Consider the following 23,061-nt stretch of genomic DNA (forward strand, 5'->3'; position numbering starts at 1 on the left):
CGAGTTTTTAAAACCGTATGTCCCTGTTGGGCCACCGTAGACAGCAGCATGGTCCGCCTCCAACTCAAGAGTCAGTACTATGAAATTAGGAAATCCGTCAAACCATGATCGGAAAGAATCTAACAGCATTCTGACCTTTGAAACGTAGATAAAAACAGTGAAAAGTATGTTAGGCTCATAGACAGTATGTTGTGGTAAATTCACGGCCACAGGAACATGGTTTTGTTGCGTTCAAAGTCCTCAATGTTGTGGCTCGTTGCTGTTGTTTTGACAGCTCATGTGAGTGAAGCTGCAGGGAAACCGAAACTGATCGAGGATGGACAGGCCTGTGAGTCCCTGGACTCGTCGGGAATCAGCCTGAGGTCCAGTAAAGCCTCTTCACCCGACGGCCCGGAGCCAGGAGACCCCGCAGCCGCGTTCAGAGTCGCAACTCTGGACGGGGAGTTCTCCTATGAGCCCGGTGCTCAGCGTGGACCTCTCATCATCCACGCCTTCTCCAACAAGTCCGCCTTCCTGGAGTGCATGTGGAGCTCGGAGTCGTCCCTGAGCAGCCTGGTGGAGGAGCTGCCCGCCAGCACCCAGGTGCTCTTCCTGTCCCTGGACGACTCTGCGGCCAGTGACGCTCTGTGGATGAGGGAGCAGCTGCAGCGGGTCGCCATGCACAGGTGACCCGGGATAAACCACTGCCCTAAGGCAAAGTGCTGTGGTGATGTTTTATATATCAGGGGAGATTCTACAAGTGAATACAGTTTAAAAAATATATATATGTATGAGTATTCATGCAAAATAGTCATCCTCATTAGTTGCAAACACTTACGGAAGATAACTCTTAACCAACATTATGGTTTTCTTTGTTAAAATAAAAGATTCAAAGGTTTTTACAGATATTATAGATATCTCTCTATGTATATCTCAAAGAAGAAGAAAATAATGTCAAAAGCCATGAAGTCTATGTTTTAAGGAATAATATATTATATAAATCAGACTATTAATATATGAACAAACTCCACTTTCAAAACGTTAAGAAAATAGATTAAAAAGTGTTGTTCTGGTTAATGCTACTAAAGTGTATATTTCTCACACTACACGTGAAAAAGGTAATCGAAAATTAACTGATATTTTTTACCATGAAACTGCCTCAATTGTTGAATTAAATGAAGACAATTATTTTTTCAGCTCACAAATGTCAGCTAGCTCATACCCAAAATATTGGTAACCACTCTGTAAAAACCACATTTAATGGCCTGCCTGTTTCTGCAGCAATAAGGAGGTCATGTCCAGGCTGCACTTCTCTCCGGTGCCGGTCTTCGCTCTGGGTAACTGGATTCCCAATGTGCTTTACTACTGGCGCTGCATGGGGCGCGGCTGCGTCTTCACCCAGGTCGTTTTCAAATCCAAGGGTAAGAGCATCATTGGGAGTGGGACTATCTTTCATTAGTGTAATTTATACATTGTATAGAATCAGTAATATTTAAGCTGCATTATATATCTCTCATGATCTGTCCATCTATAACTGCACTATACATCTGTTGCTTTTCCTCAAATCACTTAATACTGTCTTTTCTTTGCCCACAATAAGGTTGCTTTCTTTAACTGTAAAATATGATTTCCTTTTAAGGAACCATCCCTTTAAGTCTCACGGAAATATTCTGTTTTTTTATTTGCTTCTCACAGAGTGGCACATGCCTATAATCGTCAAGAGACTTGATGCCCGGTACGATTGGCTCTCCAAGCGTCCCGATCCGACGACATATCAGCTGACAGATGCAGGCGACGGGTGTGAACCTTCCCTCTCGGTAGCGGGTGCTCTGGCCTGGGTGTCTGAGGGCGGCTGCTCCTTCTTTACTAAGGTCTGTTCATGTTTATGTAGATTACCTAATGGTTTCAGCACATCTATTAAACACATAAACGTCTGTCTTTGGTTTAATCACATCTACTCCATGAAAAATAAAAACCTTCATTCCTTCCATCTGTCTGAGAAGTGACTCTGTACTGAACTCACAGTCACACTTCTTCTATATGCCAGCTAAAACAAGAGGAAAAATAAGAAAGAAAGAAAGGAAGTCTGCAATAAAAAAATGTTCCCTTTGGTTATTTGATTTGACTTGTGGGTTTTGGCTTAGAATGGTAGGTTATCCTTTAATTGCACGGTTGGTGGTATGTCATGAACACTATTTAACCACCAAATGTTTTATAATTGTTGCAGCTTTTATAATTAATGCTGCTGTTCTCTATCATGGAATATCTTTGGATTAAAGATTAGAGTTTTTTGGACAAAGCAAGGTTTTTGAAGGAATATCCTTTAACTTGGGGCAAATAGAATCTGCATTTTCACTGTAATCCAAACCTTTTAATGAATTTATTCAATAGAATAAAAAAACAGATTGAAGTGAGAATGAAAAATGTCCCTTTGTCGCCATCATACAGCTTTTCCTTTTTTTTTTTTTACCTCCAAACATGTTTTTTGAATCACAGAGGAAGTATTGACCTTCATGTGATATGACTTCATTAACCCTAACCTTCCAGGTGCAGAGCATGACCAAATCCAACGCCTCCGGTGTCCTTGTCTACGCTCTGCCTGGTAACCCGATCCAGGACATGAACTGTGTAGGGGATGAGTGTGACACGACGCTGGTCATCCCCGCTGCCATGGTGCATCTGGAGTTTTCAGTCGCTCAGGCGCTCCAGTAAGGCAGACTGACTTGAAGGATTAAACGCTTCCTCAATTTGATGATAACAGCCTTGTACATAGATTAGGTGAACACTTTAAAGGTTGAAGCAATTATTCTCTTAAGTCTGTTTGCTTCCTCTTCAATGAATGTAGCTGCTGTCCAAAATAATTTACAAGCTCTTCAGGGGGAAAGTGTTCTCTCCTAAAAATCATCATTCCATATCTCTCAAAGAGAATAGATCTGAATTATTAGCCGGTTTAAGCTCATTGTGCATTTTTTGTTAGTTTGTAAAATCAAGATTAAATTTGAAATCTTTTTTTGAATTTGTCTTTTTTAGGCTTGAACAGCCGGTCTTTGTATCCTTCCAATACACTCCGTCCCCAAACTTCTTCATCGGTATTGACCATCAGGGGGCGCTGGCTGAGATGGGCTGGTTTATTTACCCCTCGTTCAGCTTCATCAACTGGCAGGCACAGTGGTAAGGACACAAATGAAGGTCTGAGTGGATGAATAGTATCTATATATTTTCCTGACTTATCAGAATAATATTATGTACTTTAGATGATGAGGGGATTCCTTGAGGGGGTAAGTGTTTGAATGTCTGTTCCTAAAGAGCTTGTTAACCAGGCTGGTAAACAGTGGATAAAACTGAAACGTTGACTTTAAATAAAGGTATTATGTCAACAAATGTAACCTAACTGTATTAGGTTAGTAAGCAATAATATTAAGTTAAAATAAAAAATATTGGGTTCAATTAAAAATGATTGCTTTCAAATAACCTGATACAGTTTTGTGCAATTTGTTGATATAATATACTTAATCAAAGTCAATGGTTCAGTTTTTTCAGTGAAGGAAGTGCAGACAAAGATAATGGTAAACTAAAATTGTACGAACTACAATCGGCAAATATTTTCAGAATTGCAATTCTAATTTTTACTTTGAATCTCTTGAAATAATACATAATCTAATTATTCCAAATCTTCATAATAATGCATATCTTTTTTTTTACAACTTAAAGTGTCAAATACTATAAATCAATGTTTTTAAGAATTTGAAATTGAGGTTCCATAACAACATCTCCAAATAATCATTGTAACAGTTTCCATGTGTGAAAAGAAACAATCTATGCATTTATCTTATTGATCTCTCTCTCAAGGTTTGATTTTTATGCAGATCTCCAGACCAAACTTCAAAGTCCTGCAAAGATTATTTCTGTCTTTGACAAGGTCCTAATGCACGGGGAGAAAGGAGCAGTGGCTACAGTCGACCTGCCGCTGGGTAACTACAGCTATAAATGTGCAAAGAAACTTACCGTTTATTTCAGGTTTTACAACTTTGTCTGTGTAGCTGATGTATGAGATGGCTATCAAATAGAGTTATGTCTAACTTTGACGACACATTCAATTTTATGGGATACTTTTGTCCAGAGCATCGATTAGAGCCCGTTCTAAACAACTGACCCTGATCTGCGAAACAAAATTAGCGTGGAAAGTAAAAGGAATTAAGTGCATCAGTGTGAACAGTTATTGCAGCCCAAGGGGAACCTTAGCAATTTAATGATCCAAACCTTTTTTCCATTATGTCTCTCTGCAGCCTTGTCGAATTTTGACACGCTGGAGCTCGACGCCTCGCTGTCGTGTCCCGGCAGGAGAGACTCGTCCTGTGCTCACTGGGATCACACAGTGCAGCTGTTTGTCTGCTGCGATCCTCTCGGCCCGCACTGCAACGTGGAGCTCGGTCGATGGATCACAGCTTTCCGCAGGCAAGATACTGAATTAAAACAATCTGATGGCATGAATACAAAAGATGATCCTAAAAATGACTATTCATATCAATCATTTACAGCTTTTGTGTTTTTTGAAAGAAAGAAAACATTTATTTAGCTTTATGGTATCACATCACACACAATACCAATATCAAAGGAACATATTTGGAAGCTACTCAGTGATACTTTTCTTCCCGAGAGGGAAATTTAAAGGAAAAGATTGATACCCCTCTTCAGAATAAATAAATGTCTGCTCTACTTTCAATAAAAAAGAAAAAGCAAATAAGTGCATTTCCCTAAATGTACACCGATTCCTTTTACATACCAGCCTGTTTTTATGTGATATCTATAATTTGATGGTTCTGTTTTTGTAATTTTGCCAGAGGTACTGGGCGTTGGCTGACAGACGTGTCTCCTCTCATCCCCCTGCTGGACAGCAACAAATGCACTCTCACCATGAAGACGGTGTGGTGGGCGATGCCGTGGATCGTCTCCCTCAACCTGAGATTGAGTGTCAGCAACAAGACAGGTAGAAAGTGTCATAACACAGTACGTTTTGTTATGTTTTTTCAACCTCTGCTCAATTTGAGTAGTGCAGAATTGTCTTTCTTATAGGATGTGATTAGTGCAAACCGGTACAACAAATGAGACCAGGTCAGATTTGGTCATTGCTACTTAAGGAAGCATTCGCTCCTCATGATTTGTTTTTGGAACTTCACAAATCTAAAAAAAATCCAACAACAATATTTTTAACACCAAACTATCAACTCAGAGAAGATTTCCTGCTCAGATATCCACCCTCCCACTGTGACAATGGAGAGCTGCCTCTGACATGAAATCATCTCATTTTCTATCCATTTTTCTCTCTTTTGGATTTTTCAAAAGCAGAGCGCAGGAATCTCTCTGCAGGAAGGAACAGTCTCTTACTGGAAGATGTCTGGAAAAAAAGTGACACTCAAAGATGAAGCTTTAGTTGCTGGAAATACTTTGACTCAGCTTCCTCCAAAATAGAGTGCAGTCTGTAAGATTAGGACACATTATGTTGGGCATGATTTGAAGTTTATGAATTGAATCTATTTTTTATCAAATTTGGTTAGATGCACATTTTTCTGCCCAAATTTCTTTTCAGCACTTAATTTTTTTTAACTGTTCACATCTCCGACAAAAGATTGTGTATTTACCGACAACATTAGTTAGAAACTTGGCAGATTCAGAGTAATCAAAATGTTCCAACAAATAAATCATCAATATGTTATTATTATTGATAAAGATAAGATTTTGATTCCTTTGTGAAATTCACAAGCTGCCTATGCCAGCACAACACCAAAAGCCTTAACATAGCAGAGACCTACTCTCCTTTATAGTATATTTGGATGCTTATTATTTTAATCTTGAATACAGGACTGTTACTTGTTAAAGAGTATTTCTCTACTCGATGGTTTGCGTGATCTGAATACTTAATCAACTACTAGTATTTTACAAACATTTTAATGAAACACAAAGCATTTTGTGTTGCAGATTATAGTGCAGAGACACCCCGCCCATTTCGAGTTATGGCATTGTACAACGGGGGAACCTTTGACAAAAACTACAATAAAAGATTCAAGCCAACCGAGGTCTACATCCCAGCATCAACCAAAAAGGTAACAGATCTGATGCCGATCATTATTAACCATTTATGATTTCCTGTCTGTGAGCTGCTGTGTGTACGTCCTCAGGTGGAGTTATACGCCGTCATCACGGCCCACGGCTACGATGAAAACCACTGTGGAGAATTTTGCATCACCTCCCACAACTTCTTGATCAACAATGTTTATAACAACAGCCTCACATTCGACTCTGCCGGTGAGTAATTTCAAGGAACATTTACTGAAGGTACTTGGCAAACTATCCTACTTTGAGTTCCACTTTAACTTATTTATTGTCCTTTTTTCATAACTCTTTGGTGGGAAACCATTAGGAACACCTCTGGGCTGCACCCTGCTAGTGAAAGAGGGCGCGGTACCAAATGAACACGGCACATGGCTGTATGGACGAGGAGGCTGGTGTGATGGACTGCAGGTCAACCCCTGGAGGACAGATATCACCAAACAGGTACGGCCCTTGATGCAAAACGAAACGCTGATCCTGTATATCTTTACTGAGTGTGTGTAACCTCACTGTTTCTGTTGTCTTTCAGCTGAACATAAGCGAGGTTATTTCAAACAAAATTGTCTACTTTGGCTTGTTCGAAGGAAAGGATCCTAATCCATCAAAGGATCCTGGATACATCATCATGTCTTCTTTTCTTGTCTTTTACAAATGATGCCAATCTGGAAAACTCAACATTGTAAATGGGGTTTAAAATAATGAATGTAACCCTGGATGTGCAATCAAAGTCAAATATAAAAAGTATTTTTCTACGGTTTGTATTTACTGTTTCCATTACTCTTGCTCTGGTTTCATTAACTTGCTGGACCGGAGGTAATCTAGAGGCTTTTAAATGATAAAAAAACAGCGCTCATGGAAAATATTACCTACCACGCTCTTGTCCGGCATTGCAAAACTATTTGCATTTTATCTCAAGACGTAACCCTGAAGTCTCCACCAAGAAGCCTTGCAGCTAAGTAGGCCCTCCATGTGCTTGTTCTGCTTTAAGCTGAAGATGCCTTGTTCTGAGAGCAGCAGCCTCTCATCTAATTACATATAATCAAGTCCAACTTGAAACTTTGAGGTGTTTTAAGTGCTTCTCAGTGAGTCATCCTCCTGTTTTGTTCCTTATGGGAGGATGTTTAAGTAACTTCAACAATAGATGTTCTGCTTCAGCTGAACCTTTTTCAAAGCGAGGGCCAGCTGCAGATATGTAATGTTTGAAAAACAGGTGTATTTGGAAGAAAAGTAATTAGAATCACATCATTTGAATTGGTCTTGTTTAATTTGATCATTTGTGTTGAAAGACTGAATCAGAGATCATTTAAAATGTAATATTTTAGTTAGTAGCTGACAATTTAAGTTGCGTTATCTATTAAAGAACTGAATGTGGAAATATATAGAGGAATGAGTTTTGTGTGAGGATAAAACCATTTTTTTTCCCATAGTATTAGATTCTGTTTCAAGACTAATGAACTTCATATCCAAACTTATGCATTCGATGACAAATGATGCTAATCAGATTCAGTTTTCCAATGCAAGTTTTCAACAATACAAATAAAATGATGTGATCAAACTCAGTTTTAGACATTTTCTAAGTTGCATGTCCAAATACAATCATGTAGACATTATGCATCATCTCAAGAAGATAAGTCTACCTTCAGTGCATGACATACGTTTATTTGCTTAAGTCTTTTCATTAACGACGTTTCACAGAATTAAAAACATTAAAATACAATAAACTCATGACATTAAGTACAAAAATACATCATTGGATCATACAAAAGGGTTACTTTTTCTGGATAGAAAGGTTAGTGGTCACAAAGTTTAATTTCAGCAGAACTGTTCCACAGTATGTAAGTAACATTACAGGCATTATCTTCTCTGTATTAGCGTAGCTTGGTTCACACAATTAATACACAAATCCCTCCCGCTAACAGGAAATAACACATTTAAGAGTACTGAATACTGATCAATTTAGAACGTCCATCAACATTATAGGCTAATTAGGTTTAATAGGCATGTTTTATAAGAAATGCTGCTTATCTTCCAGATCCATGTCGAAGTAGCTACAAGAAAAATACTAAGGCACTGACGTTGAAGTGATCCTCAAGGCGAAGCCAACTGTGAAGGAACAGCAAAATGTTTTATTTGTGACTACAGATAAATGTGACTGTTAGACCTTGGCGCAGGTTTCTCTGCAGCTCTTGTCAGTCTCAAACTGGTTGCTGTTCCCTAAACACCCTCCGAACCAGAATTGAGCGCAGGAATTAGCTGTGGCGTCGTAGTACCACTTCACCACGTAGTCCCGGCATGGTCCTGGATCCAGCACCTGGTTGCATCGCTCAGCTAGAGACATCAAACACAAGAAGCGGACATTTTAAGAACACTACAAAAGTCTTTAGCAAGAAAAAACATTTGGACTTCATATTTAAATACAAAGTAAAACTTGATGATTGGAATGTCATTCATTTAAAAGTATCAGTTTTGGACAAATACAATTTTTGACCTGATAGTTTTGCAAGAAGAAAAGTCGGGAGGTATTAAAATGTTCACTTTTGGAAACAGGAATTACTTCTTATGGCAATCGATACACTCGGTATAGAGATATTTGACTTAAAACTACAACTTTGAGCCTCATGGTGGCAGTAAAGGAAATGCCAGAGGATCTCTAAGTCAGTACGATTTATCCTCTGGGGACCATTAATGTTCGAGCAAATCAATCTACTTTGAGATGAGGTTGAGATATTTTAATCTGGACCAAACCAAAAGCCTGACATCAGGACATCTCGAGCCTTAACGTTCTGTGAGGATATACAGTATACGAATAAGGTTTCTCCCGATAATTGTTCAACTATTCCTTACATTTTTGCATCCTTTTGTGTTCGTTTGAACCTTGAGACCTTTCATATTTCAGACAAATGGCAGTAAAAGTTAAACATTTTGAGTTGACAGCCAGTTAGTTTATCTGACTTATTTTTCCTTAACTACAACTTGATTTGTAACACTTAAATCTATTATTTCTTCATTCTCTAATCTCTTAAGCAGTTACCGGATATGTTGCTGTCAGAAGGCAGCAGTGAAGTTGGAAGGGTGCTAGAAATCGGTGGCGGCGTCTTGAGTGTTGGACCTGCTGGTCCGATAACTCCAGTCATCACCACATGTTTGGGGTCTTTCATGTCAAACTGTGGGAAGGAATCTGTGACAGGTCTGAAGGGTTCCCTGTCAAAGAATGGCCATCTCTGTTTCTCAGAGGAGCTTCTGTCGTCTGTCTTCGGTGTCTGTGGAGTGATGGGTTCTCTGTCGGTTTGTGGCGCTGGAAGGCCAGGCTGTAACAGTCACATTTTAACCCTTTATTAGTCCAGGTGAGATAATACAAACATTATGTTATAACACCTGAGAAAGTTCCATTCCATTCCAGGGAAAAGTTACCAAATCCTGAGGGGATCGTGAATGTCCAAACCAAAATTTCCGTCATTCAATAGTTCTACAGATTAGAGAATCAAAACAACAAATCCCAACCTCATTATGGAGATAGGGGGAAACTTAGAGAATAACTTCAGTCATTAGGATTCATCCTCTGGGGACAATGATTTGAAGTAAAAACTGTGTGCCTGGTTATATCTTTTGAGTAAATATTGAGCTTTAATTAGATTAATAAAGATTTCGCTGCTTTTGGTACCTGAGGAAAATGAAAGGAATCACTAAAGTCATCCAGATGTATCCTCTGGGAACTATGAACGTCTGCACAAAATGTAATGACGTTTAAATGTTACCAGTGATACACTTGTTACACAAGTGTTACACAGCCTAGTTGAGGATCGTAGGTAGAACATTTACTGATTTATTCTCCTCACCACTTTCTGAACCCTCCTGAAGTCTCCGGTGAAGGTGGGCGTGTCGGTATCCGTCCAGTATGGAGGTTCACGAACATTATCGGATACATCAAGGATTCCTGGAGACAGTCTGGAGCTCGGGACCGAGCTGAACACATCGCTTTCTCCGTCGTCTTCACAGATATGACTCAGCAGTTTTCTCTCCATTGCTTTTAGGATCAAAAGACCAAAAATGCAAATATGAAGTTATTTACTCCTCTGTGCAGGTACATGGTGTCATTCTAATGAGCATTATGGTTTTAGTTTTCGCAAACTCACGTCCAAGTTATTAAACATAATGTGGACTGATTTTAGTGGAACTATTCGCTCTAATTTTAAACCATCTGCAGTTTATTTTAATAACAGATATATCAAACAGATGTTTCCTGCGTTTTTGAAGGGGAGCTGGAAGGGTTAATTGAGTGGGATTCAACTCTTTTTCACTTTATTCTGCACCAAATTACCAAGGCAAATTCCTTGCATGTAGTTATTGTAGACCTATGATTATAATTGGATAACATGGATTGCTTACCCGGAAGTGTTTTGAAGTCATTGATCAGGTACACGTGGTTGCTGTCGGGGTCAGTGGCCATGAGATTAAACTCCTTTTTGAACTCCTCATATAGAGGATCGCTCTCATTCACCACGCCGATTACAAACATCTCGATGTCACTCCCATGAGCTCTGACACTGCACTCTCCAGACTGACTGCGTCTCTTTTATCGGCCTGCCCGTCCGTGATGATGATGGCCATCTTCCTCACACCTGCCCGCGCACCCTTGAACACCTGGTTGGCCTGTTTAATGGCACTGCCTGTGAACGTCCCCTCGCCCAGGTATGTCATGGAGCGCACCACGGACTTGATCTCATCACGAGTAAATTCCTGTCTGAGGCTGACCAACACCATGTTGATGTGGCTGTAGACAACAACACCCACCCGTGTAGTGTCTTGACTGACGGAGGCTTGGTCAATAAGGGAGTTTACAAAGTCTTTGACTATGTTGAAGTTGTCAGGGCCGACACTCTCAGAGCTGTCAATCACAAAAATCAGCTCCAAGGGGCTTTTGCGGCAGGTCACTCCACAACCTAATGGAACGACGACAGGTTATGGACACATGGACATAAAGGATTGATAACAAATTCAGCTTCTGATTACTTACTGCATATGGATCTCACTATTTTGATGACATCTTCCCTCTGTGAAAGACAAAAAGTGCAATACTTTTAAAACAAACTTAATCGGGATCTACTACTAATTTTGCGTGCCTTGAAAATGAGAGGAGAAAAGGAGCGCGACTACAGAGGCATCCTGATCAGATTCCAGAACCACTTCAACTAGCTTCTTTCTACTAAATGCTTCCTTCAAATATCTGATCCCCTATCTTACCTCACCATCCTAATACCTCCTACACTTAGAGGCTCTTCAACTTCTAATGATGAGTCTCTCCTTTTTAAAAGTGTGTCCCGATACTCTTCAATGCACTTTACTTACTGTAAGTCCAGGGTCCCCCTTTTGTCCAGCTCTACCCTGTGATTTAAAAAAGATTGTCATTTTTTAGCTGTTCACATGTTGAGTCATTTTCTTGATACCGCTTAAATCACTTTATGAATCTGAATCCAGTACCATAGGTCCACTGGCTCCGGGCTCTCCAGGTCCTCCTCTGTCTCCCCTGGTGCCTTTCTCACCGCTGAACCCTCGATCCCCCTTCAAACGGGAAAGAAACACTGTCTTGAATAACACTGTAGGGCTCCAACAGAGACCATGATATAAATATTGGCATGTTGTATGCTTTCTGTATGCACCTGGATAAAATAATAACATGTTTATAATTTGATGCAGACTTTCAATTTTGGCCATATCTACTATCACTTAGTATTTCTATAATACAGTTGATGACCTTATATTGTTACCTTGTCCCCCTGCAGACCTTGTCCAGGAGGACCTCTGGGCCCGGGGATCCCCTGAAATCCAGTCTCCCCCTGCAGAGAGAGAGAGAGAGAGAGAGAGAGAGAGAGAGAGAGAGAGAGAGAGAGAGAGAGAGAGAGAGAGAGAGAGAGAGAGAGAGAGAGAGAGAGAGAGAGAGAGACCGTGTAGAGGAGAACTCATGTATACAGTAAAATTGAACTAAAGGAAAGTGTCTTCTATTTTTTAAGCACATTATCCTGGTTTTGTAGACTGAATGGGTTTTCACTTAACAGGGCAACAAAGAAAGGAATTTCCATCATAAACGTAACTCAATACAGCTTGTATAGACTGTAGGTGCTGATCAAACATGTCTGGTAGCTGAAAATGTTACCTTTTCTCCTTGGATGCCCTCTCCTGGTAACCCCTGTGCACCAGGCGGTCCCCTTTGGCCAACTGAACCCTGCAAAAAAATAAATCAATTGTCTCTCTGTATTTAGAAAGACTATATAATCACATTCAATCCAGTATTTTGGACAGGACAGATTACCTTAGGACCAATTAGGGTAATTCCTGGTGGTCCAGTGGGTCCAGGAGGTCCAGGCAAGCCTCTATCGCCCTGGACAGAAAATAGATTGTGAGTTGTACTGTAAAACCTAAAAATAGCAACAAGTGTTTGTCCTTTACTTTGTATTTATGTTGTGTTTTTTACCTTTGTTCCAGGTAGACCTACGCCATCTGATCCAGTCTCTCCTGTCAGACCCGGAGGCCCCAGGAGTCCCTAAGAATACGACATTGTATGAAAAGAGTACATATTGCAGGGTTTGATAGCTGTGATATATTGATACTCACTGGAGGGCCGGGGTATCCATCACCTTTAAGTCCAGGTATCCCAGCAGGCCCTGCAGGCCCTCTGTCCCCCTACAACCAAACCGTGCCACTGTTATATCTGTGTTTTCATAAGAGGATCAGTGAAGGAAACCTGAACCTGAACTCACCTTGGGTCCAGGGAAACCCATTCCCGGCTCTCCCACAGCTCCAGCTGAACCAGGTTGACCTGGTTCTCCCTGAAATAACCAGAGGTATATCAAATGTAGATGTATATCTTGAATAAGAACTTTCCATGTTTACAGTCCTGGTCTGTCATATTTAAATAAATTACCTACTGTGTGGAAGTATGAGGCAGAAGAAAAAAAGAAAAGCAAGGTATGTAAACCGAAGGCTACACATTTTTGGTCAGTATGTTTTCCCTTTAATTGAATTTCTACTTATTACAGTATTCCTTTCTAGAAATGTGTTAACTTTTTAATGAGCGAAATTTACTATTACTCATACTGCTACAACTTCTTATTCTACTGCTAATACTACAGCAGCCGTTTGTAGACTTACTTTACCTTCTCACCAGCTACACCCCTCCCTGGCGGTCCTGTTGGACCTGGTGGCCCCATCTTTCCTGGTTCCCCCTGAAAAAAAAACATTTGACTTGAAATGTAGAGAGCATAGGACTCAGACATGTGCAGTCAATGTGTGTTAGTTACTGCTTTGTATCAAAATCTATATAAATGTATTTTATTTGTCGATCAGATTTTTAATAATGATCTAAATACCTCACCAACAACATTCTTTAAATAAATGTTTTCCAAGGAAAAGGTACAATGTTTCACTGTGAAAAGTTGTAGAGTAAAAGGAGAAAGCAGCGTAAAATAGAAATACACGTTCTTTCAACGTAATACGTACAAGCCACTCAAAATTGAACTTGGGTGAACTTAATTCTTGCCTCTGTATGCTGTCAGATATGACAACATTTATATTTATTTAATTCTACCAGGAGATGAGGCAGCATCATTCCAAGTTCGTGACACTACTGTTTTACATTGTGGTATGATATTTTATTTATCATTCTTACCTTTGACCCCACTGGCCCCACAGGACCGACTGCACCTGGCAGTCCTCTGGTCCCCCTGTCCCCTCTGTCCCCCTGCCAAAATAAGACACAGCTTTAAGTGATCATATCATTTAAGATCATTTAATCATAATATCTGTTAATCATAGAATATCTTTCATAACAAATCAACTGTGATTCTGTTACCTTCCCTCCAGGGGAGCCTTTACCAGGAGCCCCGTCAGGTCCCCTGGGTCCCGGTAACCCAACGTCACCCTGCCGTCATTTGAAAAACAAACAGTGAAGCAGCAGACTGGTTAGAAATATTTGTATATTATGTACGCCTATGTGAACAAGAGAAAACAGGTTTAGGTTTTGATTTCACCTTTTGTCCTTGGGCTCCATCCTCTGCTGGCTCACCTGGTATACCTGGTTGCCCCTCGGACCCCGGGTCACCCTGAGAGAGGAAAGGGAAGAGCAAGTGTATTTGAGAAGTGGAGAAACTACTGAACAACAGTATACTAGGGATTATTGAAATAACCAGTTTATTTTAAGTCACTTTAGGATTACATTTGACTGGTACTGACTTTCAACTGTCTCAAATGTTCTCGTAAAGTAAATGATTTAGGGAATACACTTTTTTAATTGTAGTTTACTAGTTGATGATTTTGGCTCAGCTAAAGATGTTAAAGCTAAATTTAAAACTACAGTTTTATTTTGGGATATATGTTTATTCACTAACTTGCTAAAGAGTCGTTTCTTTACCCTATGGAGCTAGAGCCAGGAGGGGAACAACTTAGCATAGCATAAAGAAAGGAAGCAGAGTGGGAAAGTTAGCCTGGACATGTTTAATGCTAAGCTAAGCTGCCTGGCTGCTAGCTCTACGTTTGTTATGTATTTAGCATAAAGATAGGAAAGTGGTATATATATTCCGTCTTACTCTCAGAAAGAAAACGTATTACAAAAAATGGCACACTATTTGAAGGGAAATATGCTAAAGACTGATAAATGTAGTGCAGAGAATTTCAGAGGACTTACTTTGGGTCCTGGTTGCCCAACACCTCGTTCACCTATCAGTCCAGGCTCACCTGGAAGTCCTTGATTCCCCTGAAAACAACAAAGGATATATATTCACTAAATATTCACAAATAGCAGCCTCTCTGTTGCCTCCTTGAACTTGCCTGAATTTGATTGACAAGCCAGCTGGGTGTCACAAGCATATTTATTACATAAAATATGCAAAACCATTTAGATGCAATCAGGAGGGAAAATCAACGACTGTCGATTACAATTAGCATGTGAGTTTCTGTTTCTGAAACGTTCTGGTAGTTAAAAGATTTCCCCCCTCGTTTTGTCTTACCTTTGATCCTGTTATTCCAATACCTTGAGCTCCTCTGGGGCCTGCAGGTCCAACTGGGCCTTGATCCCCCTGCATTTAATAGCATGTAAATATTTTTACTGAAAGTAAGAAATGTAAGTAAGTATTCACTGTATAGAAAAAATGTTCCCTGCTAACGTTGAGTATAACCATGCATCTCTAAAAGGTGAACCTTTCACAATTAAAAAAAACGCCCTGTTTTCGGCTTTATGACAACGCATCTTCAAGCTGATCCAAAGGTTTTCTAATCAGTTTTGTAAACTTAAAAATTTGAATAATTTCTTAACCTAGTGTGAGATGCATCAATGTAACTTTTACCTTTTCTCCTTGATTTCCCAAACCAGGAGCACCAACTGGACCTGGAAACCCAGGTGGCCCGTTACCTCCCTGAAAAAAAAGGATTATAACATTCAAGACAGCGGTAATCAAAGAGACCTGGGTGAGTACTCTGAATAAAGTAAATTCTACAGGATCCGCATACATTTTCACTGTGTTGAGTAAACAAATAGGACATTTAGACCTTGTCGCCTTTGACCCCAACGCCAGCAAGTCCACGATTTCCTCTGGGACCCTCATATCCGCGATCCCCCTAAAACAAAAGTTTGAAAATGTCAGAGTGTAGACACAGTCTTGCATAAGCTTCACACATGTGATCATGTTTCATATGTGAAGAAAGCCAATAATGAAAATTCCTAAGCAATAACACAATGTTGTGTAGCAATCAGTGACACATGTTCTGGTTGTGATTTATATAATTCAGTCTCTTCTGCTTTGCACCTGTGAAAATATAATGAGGTGCATCTGCACAGAGGTTATACACTGGCATTCATTAACTCCCATTTCAAAATCCGGAATGCTTCTGTGTATTTAAACCCCTTTTCTTAATTAAACAACAATGACATAATAGAAATACCTTAAATGAAAAAAGTAATTGTTGTACACATACAAAGTATTGTTTACTTGTAAAAATAAGAGCTGACTATAACCATTTTGCAGGAATTGCCTTGGTATCTTGCAGCATAACAGTCAATATCAATACAACCAAATCACTTTTTCATGAATTCAAGCAGTATGTGGTGGGCTCCCCCTAACTCAATGTGACCAAAACTTAAAATGTTGCTTCAAATTGCAGCAGATAGTAAGACGGACACATTTAAGACTATTATATTTTTATGTACTACATCATTGAGAACCATTTCTTCAGTAAATACATGGTTTAAAACCCAACCCACCTTTGGCCCTGGAAGCCCCTCGCCAGGTGGTCCGGTGTTTCCTCGTGCTCCGGTTGGTCCTGGGAGACCCTGGAATAAACAAATAACTTTTAATACAATTCTTAATATGTGAAGGCCTCAATAACTACCAACATCAGACAACGTTTGGTTTAATGTAAGACAGAATTAAGGTTCATGTTGAGCAACTATTCGCTATGTGTGCTCCAGGTGGCAGCATGGAGTTGGATTGTGTTCAAAATTTAAATTCCCTGGGTATTTGGACCTGAGGAAAGTGATCAGAACATTCTCATGTTTGACAACTTTTATATGATATGTAATAACAAAGGAAACCAGATGGATCTTCTGTAGTTATTATTTGCTTGGGATTTTATGATAAAAAAAACCCCCACATGAGATCAGTTTGAAAAGTTTGATGCATTGTTATAGAGCTTACTGTCCAACAGTGTATAAGGTTGTAAAAGTGAGCTGCTCCTAAACATTACTTTTGATACTTTATCAACATTTTGGTGATGAAGCTTAATTGTGCCCTGTACATTTGAAAAAGTGGTACTAGTACTGTAACTAGTGTGTGGTTATACTTTCAAGACACTGTTATGCGTAGAATGGGAATCAAAGTAATTTAACTGTGTACAACACCTTGATGTGTCAGTACAATATAAGATTATTTTCCTACTCACTGAGAGTCCTGGTTCTCCTATCCCAACAGGACCTCCAGGACCTGATCTTCCCTGAATCCCCTTTTCACCCTGTAAGCATCAAACAGCACAGCTCAACAACTCACAAAACGTTTTTCAGTAAATCATTAAGAAGTGATAACATTGATTCAATCTCCCTGGCCCTTATTAGGTGTTTGTTATATGAGAAAACAGCTTTATTGTCGGTTAGCTTATCAAACAATACTTTTGGCTGCTACAGTTGTCCTTAAATGTTCTGTAGCTCCAGTGAGAGGTACAAAGAGATAAGATAAGACGAGCAGGGCACATAAAGTCCTTGTTCTTCTTAAAATAACAGCATTAAATAAATGCAGTACAGAGTCAAGAAAAGGGACAAAGCAGTGTATTTAGTAAAAGCAGATACGATAATGAAATATGATTAAGTAATCATACTTGGTATCATCTGTAGTTAAAAAAAATATGTATATATTTAATATCCTGGGGAAGTGGGTAGTAGTCAGGGAAAGAAATCTGAATTGTTTACCTACAAAGGCCATTTGACACCATCGTGGTATTAACATATGGATATCATGTATTACATTATGTCAGAAAAAGGTACCCTTGAAAATACATTTAGTCGTACATTTGTTTTATGAACGTTTTATGACTGTAGACGGTTTTATTGGTGATGTTTATTAAAAAGTGTTACCTTTGCTCCAGGAAATCCAATACCAATGTCCCCAGGTGGTCCTGCAGCACCGTTGGGCCCTCTGTCTCCCTATAGCAAGGAACATTTTTTAGAGGCTTGCATGTCATGTGATGGCAGATCAATATCACAAAGAGGTGAAAATTAAAGTAAATACAAATCCATGTTTTACAGTGTTAATTTCATAAATATAATACAAAAAAATCGAAGTCTGCATTCAAACTTTTGTGACATTTAGTAAATAAATACCGGTCCTTTGTTCCTTCTGTCAAACGTGAATAATGTCTGTACTTTTTCTAGATGTGCTATAAATGATATCTGTATAAAGACATCTTTGTTAAAAAGTTGTTGGACAAATATGGCGATGAAGCCTTCAGCATCTCATTAGCCCTGGTCACACATTTGAAAGGTCATTTCTATCTCACAAACAATACGTGGGAAAGTGTTCGGGGAATGCTGAACTATTACCATACTCTGAGCGAAAAATATAACCAAATTACAAAATGATCTCAAATGTCTAAATCCTTTGGGTGGCTATAATCATGATGTTACTGACTGCTCTGCATCTCTGGAATAAAAACATTCTATTTGCTAGGTATGTTTATGATACAGTTATATATATTAGTATTTATTAGTTTTTGGATCCCTACAAAACCAGCATGTTGCTGTCTGCCAGTGTCTCTTTGTTACTACCACTCGGGGTTGACATAGCTGGAAATCTCTGTGACTTTAATCCAGTCATACAACTGTGGCTGTAAAGAAAATAACAGAAGACAGAGTTTAAAACACCATGAATGTCAATACATCTCAAGATCTTGGGTTAACTTACTTTGGGTCCTGCTGGGCCCTCAGGTCCATTGTCTCCTGGAAATCCTACTACCCCCTGCAAACCATATTCAAATTCATATACAGTCTCTCCATACATCATACATGTTAGCTTTAATAAAACTCGTAACTAGCTGTACAGTGTCTTCTACAAACAACTGGGGGCCCCCACGTCATATGACCATGCCGACAGCACTGAAATCACTAAAACATCAACATTTTCAGCTTTCATGTCCTAAAATTCTCAGACCAAGCTCACAAAAAGAAAGATCATACAGACACTGTGCCAGTAGCACAGAGGAGGAAGAGTGGTGCTGGTCGGCCAGGTCCATGCACTAATCCCACCACACAAAGTCTGTTCCTGCAGAAGAATAATATCCTGCAAGCCTGGATTCACTGCTTTGGATAGCCACATTAGTATCAGGATTATCCATAAACCAATATTCACATTCCATTAGTGCAGAGATGAATGAGAGACAAATTCCACTTCCATTTTTCATATTTAAGAGAGAATGAACTTTCTTATGTTGACTCATTGTGATGTCTGTGGTCTGTATGGGAAAAGTTACAATACCTTCAAAAACCAGGAAATTGCTTCGTAACGGTTAAACTGGTGTGGAATACATTGACAATAATAAAGAGATTTAATGTATCTCATTAGAAGTCAATACAAAGGATGAAACTAAGACTAAGGCTCTTTGAGGCCACTTGCCTTAATGCTAATAGCATGCTATGCACAATAACAATGCTAACATGTTTAGCATCTATCATATTTTCCATGTTCGCTATTGTAGTTTAAAGCATGCTGACAGCTGGCAAAATGCAAAGTACACAAAATACCGCTGTCATTACCTTTGCATGTATTTGATCACAAATAAAATTATTGAACATATTTAAAGATTAACCTTAGAGCACACAAGTTAAGGGTATTCAAGTTGGAAGAATTCATCCTCAGGGGTCAGGGTCTTTTTATATTTCTTAGGCACACTATACTTTTATTGCAACACAAACATTTCATTATGACAACATTACATTATAGTGTTCAATTATAAATGTGACTGTGCTGTACCTGTTCTCCCTTTGTTCCTCTCTGGCCCTCAGGTCCCTCCGGACCCTGTAAAATGACACTCAAGTCATTACAAGAGAACCACACACTTTCTGTGGTATTGATTAAATTAATATTATTTATGCTGCTCATACAATGTCACCCTTCTCCCCAGGAGTGCCACATTCTCCTCTCTCCCCCTAAAAGACCAAACCAGAGATTAATTTCTTAGGACTTTTCAATATATGTCATAAGAAATATACGATAATGATGAAAATGATGTTGCAAAGGTTAATTGTCACACACCTTGTTGCCCTTATAACCTGGACGGCCCTGTGAAATGTTGGAAAGTTGTAAAATCTGCATTTCGTCTAATAGTAACAATGTCCGTTGGTAAATACAGACAATCTTTTTCTATACCTCCGTGCCATCACTTCCAGGTCGACCGTTCAAGCCAGGCTCCCCCTTAAAGAGACCGGCTTACAATGAGCTGCATGAAATCAGACACTAACATAGTCTTTGACTTTGTGTGATGAATTACCTTCGGTCCTTTTAGACCAGATGGCCCTCTGTAGCCTGGGTCCCCTTTTCTACCCTGGAATTAGCAATTGTTAAGTCTTGGTCAGATGCTAAAAGAAGAGATGAAGCTATGCCTTTTTGTGATGAGAGAATGAATACACAACGAGTTTCCTATACATTTGGTAGAAAATGACACTTCTTGTAAGGAACTCACCGGACTTCCTTGAGGGCCCCTTTCTCCTCTTTCACACATACACACTTGAGCATGTGGACACTAAGAGAGAGAAGAAAAAAAGTCAGTACATCCATCGTCACAAATCAATTATTAATGAATTAAAATACTGCATTGCATTGGAAAACTCACCCCTTCATAGGCAAGTGCACCCTAGATGCAAAACACAAGACACAGAAAGTAAATGGCAGTCTCACAAAAGATAAATCAACCTTACTAGATTCTAACTTCTTTCACCACTATGTTGTGTCTGTCTTGCAAGCTATAACTGTGAATGAATAATATCACACATTTCTGGAAAACAGAACAAGCCATGCCACTCTCTCAGACAGCTTCTGACCCAATGAAGATATTTGACATTTCTGTTTGTGTGGAAAATGCAAAGCAGGCGGGAAAGCCCCCCTGAGCAAGTTCACTGTGTCACTGAAAAGGGAACTTGCTGTGAGGACATAAAGTTCATAAAAAGAGGAATATAAACCCCTTTGCATGCTGCCGTCTCTGTGATTGACTGCTGGGTGAGTATGCAATTGTCAGTGCTCCTCAACCATGTGAAAGACCAAGAAGAAAGTGTGGTTTTAATCCAGGCAACAGCAAGTAATGTTAGGAATTTGGGCACCTTCAAGAGATTACATGAAACCATATGCCTTGTATTTGTTTGTGATTGATGACTGCAGACTGTTAGGAAAAAAAGTTGTCGAAAGCAACTAAAACAACTTTTAAAAAATTGAGAAAATTTGAAAAAACGTAAGGGGAACAAGATTAAACTACTTTAAGAAAACCATGATAGCAAATGTATTTATTCTTAAAACAGTAATGAAGCAAAATGTTTTATGCAATTAATGAAATCTAAAGAATACAAATAGATAATTAGTGTTAGGAAAGTTCCAGGTTATTTCCATGTTATGTAAACGACAAAAGTCACACATAGTAACACAATGATTACAAGACTGTGTATCAAACTGTTGTTGTTTTGGGATAAAAACCTCTCACCATCTCTTTGATCAGCTTCTGCTCCAGCTGAGGATCGAGAAGACTTTGGACAAACTGCTGAGCAGGTGTGCTGGCGATGGCCCGGAGCTTGGCGTTATTCTTACTTTCCTGGCCGACGTCTGATAAACCTACAGCAAAGAACTTTATGCCGTGACCTTTGGCCTCTGCTGCAGCAGCAATCACATCAGGGCTACGTGGATGGTCGACACCGTCAGTCATCAGCACTACAACTCTGACGCTGTCGGCCGGTGTCTCCTCAACCAGCAGCTGAGAGACGTTGGTAATGGCATATGTGGTGTAGGTGCCGTGGCCGATGTAGTTCATGGCGTTGACTTGACTGTGAAATGAATCTAGGTCTCTCCAGGCTGAGAATCTTTGCTCTATGGACACAAAGCTGCTGTACTGAAGAGCTGCCATTCTCAGCTTCAGTGTCCAGCCATCTATTTGAGTCATAGAGAGGCGAGTGCTGAAGCTCAACACGAAGGCTTTCTGCTTCTCAAACAGGAATATCTTTGCACTCTCCGAGCTGTCCAGAATGAAAGCCACCTCCAGTGAACATGTTAGACCTGTGAGAGAAGGAGTTTAGAAAAAACATCTATAAAATACTACTGTAAAATACTGTTGGAGATGATAAAAGGTTCTGAAGGTTGTACTTGCACAGATCCCTTCACAAACCCCCCACAAACCTAACTTTAGAAATACTGGTAATGTCCATATTCATGTGATAGTATGTGTCTCAAAATATGCCATCCAGACAAAATCATCTTTATTTATGGTTTAAGCTGTGTATCTTGATCTGGGATGTTGATAAGGGAATGTCCGATCCTACTTAATGTCCTCTTTTACAACCACAGGATCCATTGCCGTACCTTCACTACCAACATTTGTATACATCATATAAATAAGTACCAATTCCTCCATCGTCACGCAGCCTGTTGTTGTTCCTGCGTCCTGTCCTTCTTCTCTGGCCTGTGGCCTCGTGTAAGAGAGCCAATAACAGAAGGCAAACCCCCAATCCACTCCTCAGGTTTCCCCTTGGCAACATTTTCATTCTAGCAGAGGAAACAAAGTAACACTAAATAATAAAGTGTGTAAACCAAGCAAAATATATTCAGCCAGTAGCAAAATTCACCTGTTTGATATGATACAATTGTGCATCCTTCTAACCACACCTGCTGGGAAGTTTTCTGTTAATTGTTCAAATTATGCTGTTTGTTAAACTGAGTTTAAAAATACCTACAATTATCGACAAAATAAGTAAATAAACATAACCATACCATTATGTGCAAATACTGATAGGTCTACACAAAAGCTAAATGCTGCAACCCTAAATAATCTGAAAAGTTATTTAGTTCACAGTAAATAAGCATCTCTTAATGTTAAAGTTAAACTAACATGAACAATTGACTGGTCCAAGCTGTAAAACATACATTAGAGTTGTCATTCAAACTATAACATGAAATATCTTGTACACACATTAAGGGTGCATACTGTTTTAGTGGAGGAAAAAAAGAGTTGTTTTACCTAGCTTTCTCATTTAGCTGAAGTCAGAGCTTGTAATCCAGTTAGCTGTCCTATGGGTGGCATTTCGCTGCAAGATAATTTCCATTAAGCCGGGCTGAGACAATGTGAGGACCAGCATATGAGCTGGTGTTTGTCTGTGTGGCCGGGGGCTCTGGGGCCACTCCAACATTTCAGAGCTAGTTTAGAGCTCATGACTACTGACCGAAAGGACTTCATTTTTTACAGACTCTG

At 39.5% G+C, this 23,061-nt stretch overlaps 2 protein-coding genes across 2 annotated transcripts; one reads left to right on the forward strand and one right to left on the reverse strand.

The window, feature by feature from the left end:
• The first annotated feature begins 60 nt into the window (after positions 1-60).
• Positions 61-6,844, forward strand: si:dkey-256h2.1 (uncharacterized protein LOC337520 homolog). The gene is made up of 12 exons (XM_063879441.1): positions 61-665; positions 1,261-1,400; positions 1,675-1,850; positions 2,527-2,687; positions 3,010-3,150; positions 3,829-3,950; positions 4,266-4,434; positions 4,821-4,966; positions 5,956-6,080; positions 6,156-6,282; positions 6,398-6,531; positions 6,617-6,844. Exons 1-12 carry the CDS (start codon positions 217-219, stop codon positions 6,740-6,742), a joined length of 2,016 nt encoding a protein of 671 aa, XP_063735511.1. The 5' UTR covers positions 61-216; the 3' UTR covers positions 6,743-6,844.
• An 881-nt stretch (positions 6,845-7,725) lies between these two features.
• col28a1b (collagen, type XXVIII, alpha 1b) lies at positions 7,726-22,997 on the reverse strand. Its single transcript, XM_063879440.1, is given in 36 exon segments — positions 7,726-8,415; positions 9,119-9,395; positions 9,924-10,111; positions 10,474-10,617; positions 10,620-11,027; positions 11,102-11,138; positions 11,434-11,469; positions 11,566-11,646; positions 11,853-11,921; positions 12,239-12,307; positions 12,395-12,463; positions 12,557-12,625; positions 12,697-12,765; positions 12,843-12,911; positions 13,239-13,307; positions 13,751-13,822; positions 13,934-14,002; positions 14,112-14,183; positions 14,765-14,833; positions 15,087-15,155; positions 15,423-15,491; positions 15,625-15,693; positions 16,337-16,405; positions 17,014-17,082; positions 17,699-17,767; positions 18,525-18,578; positions 19,590-19,634; positions 19,721-19,765; positions 19,872-19,898; positions 19,986-20,030; positions 20,107-20,160; positions 20,299-20,358; positions 20,449-20,469; positions 21,307-21,872; positions 22,216-22,358; positions 22,831-22,997. Coding segments are annotated over 35 exon segments (3,582 nt in total). The 5' UTR covers position 22,358; positions 22,831-22,997; the 3' UTR covers positions 7,726-8,242.
• Between the last annotated feature and the right edge of the window lie 64 nt (positions 22,998-23,061).

Source organism: Eleginops maclovinus, chromosome 3 (genome assembly GCF_036324505.1).
Source record: "Eleginops maclovinus isolate JMC-PN-2008 ecotype Puerto Natales chromosome 3, JC_Emac_rtc_rv5, whole genome shotgun sequence".
NCBI classification, from domain to species: domain Eukaryota; kingdom Metazoa; phylum Chordata; class Actinopteri; order Perciformes; family Eleginopidae; genus Eleginops; species Eleginops maclovinus.